The 9,493-nt window shown below is 38.5% G+C and overlaps 1 protein-coding gene across 1 annotated transcript; it reads left to right on the forward strand.

Moving 5' to 3' along the window:
• Positions 1–89: 89 nt before the first annotated feature.
• On the forward strand, positions 90–8,704 carry LOC146466449 (uncharacterized). Its single transcript, XM_085127168.1, has 5 exons — positions 90–379; positions 459–1,771; positions 2,778–2,861; positions 4,123–4,668; positions 5,941–8,704. Exons 1-5 carry the CDS (start codon positions 325–327, stop codon positions 6,193–6,195), a joined length of 2,253 nt encoding a protein of 750 aa, XP_084983294.1. The 5' UTR covers positions 90–324; the 3' UTR covers positions 6,196–8,704.
• Positions 8,705–9,493: the final 789 nt, after the last annotated feature.

A 9,493-nucleotide genomic window follows, 5' to 3' on the forward strand; every position in this document is an offset into this window, starting at 1 on the left:
CGAGCCAGCAAACAAATCTCTCAGCGGTACAACAATGACCACGTGTAAAAAATCCTGTGCTGTGATTGGTTCGGAAGGAAAGAGGGCTAAAAAAATTACGTAAAATGAAACATGGAAGGAGAGAAGAACGTTCAATATTCCATTTTGTTTTTAGGTAGTCTTTAACGCACGTTTTCCAGGTGTCAAAACCATAACTTGTGAAGGATATGTACTTGCTGCTTTTGAAGGTTGTTGCCATATCAATTATTTACTTCCAAGGCGTTGCTGAACAAAATATTCCTACCTCGAGTGTGTGTTGAGAGCGTCACACCTCGACGTAGCATAATGGCTGAATCAAATCAAGAACCAATGTCTATGGAGGCATTTCGGGCAAAGAAAGGTACTTTTTGTATTCTTATCTAAAGTAAAAGGCTTTTGTCGCTGGAGGCAAACCCTTGATCTTTTTATTCTTATTTTAGCTGCCGCATCGACATACGACAAGCCGACGGCAAGCAGTTCGAGCAAAGTTTCTGCGAACTCATCAAATCCGTCTTCCAACTCGCCGCGTCAATCAAGGCCTGCTAGCGCGAGTAGAACAAATTCAGCGAAGCGATCTGTTTCTGCGGAAAATTTGGTGGGCGACCGTTTTGGCCCAGCACTCGATCAGAGGCAAAACAAAGTGAAGCTTCTTCGAGAAAAGCAAGCCGAAGAGAGGCGGAGAAAGAACGAGGAACGTAGGGCTGCTTTTGAGGAGAGAAAGAAGAAGAAAGAAGTGGAAGAGAAGGAAAGATGGGCAGATTTAAAGGAACAGGCAGCTAGGCATAGTGTTTCTAAGTCCAATACTACGGCTTTAAAACCGGGCAGTGGTAGAAAACTCCCAACGGTACCAACCGAAGGTGCTGCTAAGCGACCAGGCAGCGCCGTGCAGGCACCAACACGTCCATCATCATTACCAAGGCCTTTAACGAGGCCTGTCAGTGCCAATCCTACTAAAAGCCCTTCTCGAAGTAGCACTGACAGTTTGTCCGGAGGCTCTACACCAAAACAATCCCCCTCAACAACTCCTAGCAGCCTTCAACCAAAAACTTCACTCGCTAGTAGTAAGTCTGTGTCGGCAAGCAATTTAAATTCAGCTGCAAGTCGTCGATCCAGTGCTGGTTCTGCGCAGCAAAGACCATCATCTGCTACTAAGACCCGAGCAAGGACATCATCAACGCATGCTTCAGCTCAGGCACTGGAGAAACCTGGTTCAAGAAAAAGTACTAGCCATGAATCATTGTTACTGCCTGGGGGTAAATTAACCAAATCACACTCTACTAGTTCTATACACAGAGTTGGTCAGCATAAACCAGCAGCAGATAAAAGCCATAAGACTGAAATGAAGCCTAAAGCTGGTGTTACTGATGAAGCTACTGCCAAGCAGGCCTTGGCAGAACGGAGAAAAAAAGCGAGAGAAGAGGCTGAGCGACAGGCTGCATTAGATAAGGAACGACAGGAGGCAGAAAGATTGAAAAAGGAAGAAGAAGAAAGAATACGGGCTGAGGAAGAGGCAAGGGAAGAAGCAAGAATGCGAGAGCTTGCTGAGCTTCTTCGTAAGCAAGAAGAGGAACGACTGCGGATAGCAGCAGAAGAGAAAGAGAAGAAAGATATGGAGGAGGCTGAAAGAGCTGCAGCTGAGAAGAAACGTAAAGAAGAAGAGGAGCAGAGAGCAAGAGAGGAGGAAGAAAGAAAGGCTTATGAGGATGAGGAGAGGAGGAAACAAGAAGAAGCTGCAAGGCTGGAGAGAAAAAGGGTAAGGAGTGCATAGACATTACATTTTGAATTTTGTGTAAGTCACCACCAAAGAGATGAGAGACTGTAAGATTAAATAAGAGATGTTTGTTTCTAAGAGACTCAATGACCTACAGGTATCGGTGGAGCTTTCTCCAAATATTGTGCAATAGTAGGCAACATGACAGAAGAAGCAGGTAGAAAAAGCTAAGTCCAAAAGGGTCTTGTGGGAAATCAGTGTGAATTATAGCTGTGGTTAAAGAGGCAAATCATCATTGTAGACAGTAAAATGACTGGCTTTTCATACATTTAAGAAGGCCGTAAGTGGTCTCGGGGAGAGATTCAATATTACTTAGTGGAGGATAAATGTGACCCTATTTGCGACAACGACCCTTAACGGAAACGACCGTTGAACCATTTTCTGTTTCAATGCATTGATAAATGCATTTCAACGTTGACAAATGTTGACAAACTGTTAAAAATGCATTGAGAATGCGTTGAAAATCATTATCAATGCATTGAAAGTCCATTGACAATGCACTGAAAAATGGTTCAACGACCGTTTCTGTTAAGGGTCGTTTTCACAAATAGGGTCACAAATATCAAACTGTGAAACTTTGTTACCAACATACATCTGATGTATGGCTGCACAAAAAATATGTATAGCTTAACTATCACTGTCATTGATCGCCTATTGATATTGACTTGCCAAACAGTTAAAACAGAGTTCTTTTGTTTTAATGGCTGACCCATTTAGTAAGAAAAAGAATGTTTGCAACCATCTATCTTCAGTTGTCTTTGTGTTAAGCATACAGCCGGATGCAAATATTTGTAGTTGAGAGTATTTAAGACATCTCAATTGTGCAGAGGTGGGGTTCTCTATTTTGTACATGTAAGTCCTAACAAAAGGTACTGTTGAGGTATAGTTAGCATACCTTACAGTACCAATACTTGAGTAGTACTGTTTCGTTTTGTTGCAAGTCTAAACTTTCAGTTTAGTCTGAATTGCATGTGTTTGTTTGTTCCAGCGAGTGGAACAAATAATGAGCAGAACAAGGCAAACTGCAAGTCCAATAACTACAGAGGAAAGCAACTCTTCTGCTACAGGAAGTGTAAGTGATCGTACAAAAGGTCATTCTGTAATCCATAAACAATTGATGGATTTTGGGCAAGAGAGGCATAACTCTTTTTTTTGCCTCAAAATTGAAATTGCTCCAAATAAATCCCATTTTGGCATAGAGACTGGTGGTTGTCATGTAAGAACTTGATTGCATATTTAATTTTTGAGCAAAATGCAAAATAAGCAAGAAAGAGTTTGTTACTTTTCTAGAAAACACAAGCGACTTGCAGAAATGATGTACAGTGTAGGAACCCTAGACTGATTTCTTTTGTTTGCAGCTACCAATGCTTTGCTTGACTTGGTTCATTCTCGTATACAAAAGAAATCAGTCAAAGGCCAGTATCTCTTGTGTAGGTCCCTTGCATTTTCTGGTTCAAAAGTAATAAGCTAGTTCTCGTTTATTTAGGATTTTGATCAAAAATTAAACCCACTACTAAGTTTAATGTAGTTGGAGCAATATGATCAATTTTTAAAGCAGGAAAGTCATATACGCCTCACTTGCCCAAAACCCTTCAATTTATTGTTATTTTCGATTGTTACATGTACATTTGTACATTTTCAGAATGAGAATGAAGAAAATTATCCATTTGCTGGGAGTCATTTGTTTGTGTGAATCATATATGATTCTAGATCCCTAAGAACTTAGGTCAAAGTTAATATACATTCTTTATAATATGAAATTCTTTGAACAGGTAGAGACATGTCTTTTCTCCCCGCTGAGATGATTTTTGTACTTGGTCTTGTGATCATTTGCTTGACTACATGTATCTGTTAGAGAAATGGTGGACTTCTCATAGACTAAAGAATTGTCAATGGTTTGTTTGTGATTGGCATACACAAGCTGTACTGTACCTGTAGATGTTCTTTAGTCTGAATGGAAAATACATTTTGGTCTAAAATAATGTATTTTTGTGTCTCAGTGGGTAGAAAAGCTTTCTTTGTTCCACCTGGAATTTTTTTTAAAATAAATACCAACTAAGCCAACAACTTGCTTTTATTTGAAAGTATTCACACAAGTCATATATCTCCATCATTTGGCTGAAGAAAACGTTCTTCAAAGTCTGTCTTTTAGGCATTGAAAAGTTTATTCTTAAGTATGTCATATATGCTTTAGATTTTGTCTTTGGAAAAGGGTAAATGTTGCAGATGTTATGATATATGTCTTATCAAAATACATTGTACTCATTCTGCTACATTGTCTTTCCTGCACTGTATCTGGGAGACTTTACAGTTTAGCAATTTGATTTTAACAGGAGGCAAGAGAACATGCTGATCCAGATGACACAAAACGTAAAGTGAATGAAATCCTTCAGAAGGTAAAAGGAGCCTCAGGCAACCCAAATACTCTCAGCCCGATGGAAGACAATGTTTCAGTGTCAGTTAGGGAGGCTGGTGAGGAGCAAGAGAATGATAGTGAAACCAATACTGAAGAAGAAGTGACTGATATGTCAGAAACTAATAGACTGCAAAGTTTTGATGCTCCTGATAACTTTTTAGACAGATCAACTGCTGATGCTATTCTCATGAATGGACTTGATTCCTCTGCCATGGACAGTTCTGATGGTGAATCATTAACAGAGCGTACATTGTCATCATCACCACCTTTAATAGGTTCACAGCAAGAATCAAATTACACAGTGATGTCAAATGGATCCACAAATCATGAACAGCAGATGGAGAATGTCTTGTTTCAGTATAAAGAAGAGTCATCAGTGACAATTGATAAAGAGAATTATGGTGTTAATGGAACAGGTCAAGTTTTGGAAACTGAAAAATTATCAAATGTGGAAGCTACTGTGGTAAGAATGCCAGTTTGTAAATTCCTGTACATTTTACAGCATTGAATCAGCATGTTTACCTTTTTACTTGACAGTAGTGGTAAAGCATCACTGCGCCTTTCAATAACATATGGACTCTGAACTTCAACCCCAGCTAATGATTTGCATGTTTTATTGCCGTCAATCACAATTATGGCGACAAGCGACTGACCAGAAAAATACAAACCGACAAAGTGGATCAAAATCCGCCAATCACAGCGCACGAACATGACCTTTTGACTCTGTTGAGCGAAACATTTTTGTTTTCTAAGACGTCCGCTCTAGTGATTGAAAGCAGTGAAAAGCGTAATGGTTGGTTGAACTTTGAACTCCAGAGTCCACATGTTATTGTAAGGCGCAGTAGATAGAATATTGTAATTCCAGTGGTAACCTGATTTGGAACATTGAATATTGGTTGGATTAGTACTGACATCTGATACAGTAATAATTATATAAGAGGTAGAGTTGGTGCTAATGGGAGTCTCATTCCTGTCATTTAGGTAACAGGAAGGAAAACATGTATATTTACTTTATTATTTTATATTTGGGAAATCTACAAATGAAAGCATGCTAAAGAAGCAAATACATTACACCCTCCATAGTAACAATGAACAGACTTTCATCTTCAGATTCCCCTTGAATTAACAAGTAAATCCATAGAACATTCATTGGAACTTAGAGACTTAGTTTGGCGCCCTGAATTTTAACCTTTATTACAAGAAAGGTCATGCCAGCAATGAAGAAATCAACTTTCTCTTTTTACTGTACTGCTATGCATTTGAACAGCTTGTTTATGTTTACTGTGGGAGATTTGCCATTTCGTTTTCAAAAATTCCTAACGCCTGGGGGTCAGCCTGTGGGGGAGGCAGGGGGGATACTGTTTATCTGGCTGGCCCAAAGATTACATGGCAAAGGGTGCTTTCCATTTGCCTGAACTGACTGGCCAGTCTGTAAATCAAATGTGTCATTTTGAAGGGATTGTGCTGCAAAATCTTGAAAAATAAACACTCCAAAAATCATACAGGTGTACGCACCATTTTGAAGAAATTTGAAGGAGTAGAATAATCCTTATCGTTCAAATTGGAACATTCCACTCACAAACTGACCAGTCTGGCCAGCCGGCTATGACAAATGGAAGGTGCCCAAAGATTACATGTCGACAGGTTATGGATGAGTTGCAAAGTTTCATTACTTGTAGCTCTAGTTTGTGCTACAGTATCAGTACTTAGTCACTGTTTTCTTTTCGCCAACAAGAGACATCTTCCTGAAACAAAGCAAGACTTTGCTGAAGATTATTCGCAAAGAGCCAACAACGACTTAGTTGGTGACGAGGATGAAGAGACACTGTGGTTAAAAATAGAAGCTACCATGAAAGCAAGAGAAGCCTACGCTGTTGAAGCTCTAGAGAACCTGGGTGTTGTCGCTGAAGGTGATGACGATGAGGACAGTGAAGAAGGAGAGCTGTGGAAGGTTGTAGAGGGAAAGGCACAGCTGGCTGAGATAGTATAAGATGGAGAATATGATAAATTGTGTATGTGTCTGCAGCAATGCCTGTTTTCCATGTATAATGTAAATGATGCTTGTAGCCTCAAAAACATTGTGGTAAGGCCACAAAATGCATCAGAAATTGCTTTGAATGATCAAGTCGGTAATTATTTAAGTAACGGTTATTTACAGTTGAGTACAGTTATGTAATAATATTGTAAAAAAGAAGAGCAAAACCAAGAAGGATTCAGTGAGTTCCTTAATTATTATTTTTTTTAAACTAGTAGCTGCTAATTTTGTAGGGATTTGTGGTGAGTTATTGTGCTCACATGGTCATTCTTGGTGAAATTTTTACATGTATTTTAGCACTTGAGACACCATGCTCTGTATTAATAATATTACTTTATTGTGGTTTCCATTACGGGCAGTTTGGGTAATGTAGTGATATTTTTGGATGACCATCAAAGAAGCTCACATTCTCAGTTTTGGAAATAATTTATTTTCTAAGTTGTTCATCTTTTTAGGGTGACAATTTGTTATTAATGTCACCATGTAATGGACTGGGATTAATATACACAATTATAACAATCACTTCAGTGTCAATTCTTTTACAAATTCTAAGACAGCAATTTTGCAGATGAAAATAATGCTTTATTTGTATGGTGAATGGAAGGCTTACATGAAGTGGAGACTACATAGCACAGGGTTACCATGGTCAGGGAAAAGATCTTTTTTTAAGGTCAAGAAAAAGTCAGCGAATTTTGCATCAGGGAAATTCTAAATGACTGTTATCTTTAAGTGAGTGAAAAGTCAAGGAATTTAAGTTTTGTCTTTCCACAAGGATTGCAAAAGAGTTTCCTTGTGGGCCAAGGTAATGTGCTTTCAAAATTTATTTGAAGGAGTTGATTTCTGTGGCCTTATCACCAGCTTTATTGTCAAAAGATTTGTCTTGGATGGTCAGTGAAAATTGTCTTGTGGTACTGAAAAGCCAGGGAATTTTTTCATCCTGTTAAATGGTAAACCTGTAGTAGAATTTTGCCATATTCTTAAGGGAAATGGCTGCAATCCACCGTATGGAAAAAGATGGCGACTGGACATTTTACCACAGTATCTTGAATGTGTACCTAACACAGCCAATAGGCACATAGAAAGTCATATTTTTTGCAAAATTTGTCCCTGTACTAACCACATTGTTTATGCTAGGTTTAAAGTTTTAAAACTTTTCGGTGGTTTTTATGAGCATTTTTTAGGGTGTTCATATGCTAAGAAATATGGGTTAATGTACCAGTTGCCATCTTTTACAGTATGATGGATTGTTGTTGTGTAGGATGAAATGGCCGTATAGCATGTGTTTGTATAAACATGCAGTGCGATTTTGGCGAGGCACAATGCCTTATGCCCTATCATTGCAGCTTGTATTTATTTCAAGTGCCTGCAATGTAGGTATAAAATGTTACACCCCAGTAGCGACCAACATGAACTTTCTTGTGAGAACACTTGGTTAAATGTGTAGGGCATGTAAATGAACAAGATGCAGATCACCAAAGACTAACTGTCTTGATGTTCAAACAAATTCTCCTTACTAGGAGAACATGGAGGAGAATATACATTTTGATACACTATAACGTAGTCTTGGAAGCAGTATGAATTGAGGTGTAGGGGTGGGTTGGGGGAATTCAAATCATAACGACAGATCTAGAGTCATTGCTAAGGGATTGGAATGCTTTGTGTCTCCAGGATGGAGAAATTTGTGATGGTGAAAACATTTTTTTTAGTGAGCTCATGCAAGTCCTGAACTGTGCCTGTGGAAGGTAAATCCTAAAACTCGGAAGAAAGATGGTAGAGTTGGGTAATATCTAGCACTGGAGATGATTTCACCTCCTTTATTAGCTGACTCAGTAACTGGCATGTATACAAAAGGTTTAAACATGGCTGATCAAAAGGTACATTTTTGAAGTCATAACTGTAAAAACAATCAAATTTCAGCAAATCAATGTCACAGTTTGCATCTTGGCACTGACCGGATCTTAAATGTTTTAAATTTTATGCCTATTGACTTTTTGGCTGCTGTCTGTTTTGAGCAAATGGGGTATAAAAACCCTTGAATGAAACAAGAACGGCCAAACAGTTCCGTGGACGTTTTGGCCTTCCAAGATATGGTTAGAAACCCTCCCTAGCAACAGTATGGTAGTTAAAATTGCCCCCCCCCCCCCCCCCTTATAGTGCAACTGAGTGAATCACGCCTTAGTGTCATGAAGATATTTTTACTCGGATGTCATATTTATTACACTGCTGGCAGCTGAGTTCATGTGGGTCTACCCTGTGCTCTAGTGCAACTGGAGTACAGTTAATCTAGTTTTTCAACAAAAGAAAGAGGTGTTTGACTTCTTTCCATGGCATTTTTGTTGCTGATGAAAACAGTATGTATTCAATTTCGGGATGTTAAACAAAGAAGCAATAAATATGGGTTTTTAATTTCAGTTCCGGGCTGTTAAATGAAGAAGCAATAAATATGGGTTTCAATTTGTAAATACTTGCTTGTGCCTTTGTGGTTTGTCCTCCAACATTACTTAAGTGTGCAAACCCTGCTTGTCTCAACAAACGTACCTTCTACCACCTTACACCTTTTCTCATGAGGTAGAGAGGCCTAGTTGTTCAAAGCCCGATTAAGCCAATCCTGTGAATTTTACTTGGAGTTTAATTACTAAACAATACTGAATGTTCTTCCAAAAATTTTCGCCGCTTAGTTTTGATACCATAAGCTTAAAATTAAAAAATCCACATACCATAAGCTTAAAATTAAAAAATCCACATACCATAAGCTTAAAATTAAAAAATCCACATACCATAAGCTTAAAATTAAAAAATCCACATACCATAAGCTTAAAATTAAAAAATCCACATACCATAAGCTTAAAATTAAAAAATCTTTAAAAAAATTAACGGCCAAGATGAGAACCTCGGTTAGAACTAAATTGTTATACTCCTGATGGATTTTACCGTGTTTAAATAAAGATTTATTTTAAAAAATTATTTTTAACTTTTGCTTGGGGATCTGGAGGGACAGTTTGACCGCAGTTAAGAAATTTCGTGGGCACATGGGATCGACTATCGGCAGCCAATCAGAATTCGAGCATGGCCTCCTTGAAGCCAACTGAAGTAGATAAGTCTACTTGAGTTGGTTTCCTTATTATTGGGAATGGATAGTCCACAACAGAAGAATTTGTCACTCTTGTAACGGAGAAATAACCAAACAACATAAACAATGGACCCTAGCCCTGAAACAAGAGATCTGTGAGATGTATAGGAGGATCTCGATGAG

The sequence above is a fragment of the Pavona decussata genome, unplaced genomic scaffold (genome assembly GCF_977016875.1).
Source record: "Pavona decussata unplaced genomic scaffold, jaPavDecu1.1 SCAFFOLD_143, whole genome shotgun sequence".
NCBI classification, from domain to species: domain Eukaryota; kingdom Metazoa; phylum Cnidaria; class Anthozoa; order Scleractinia; family Agariciidae; genus Pavona; species Pavona decussata.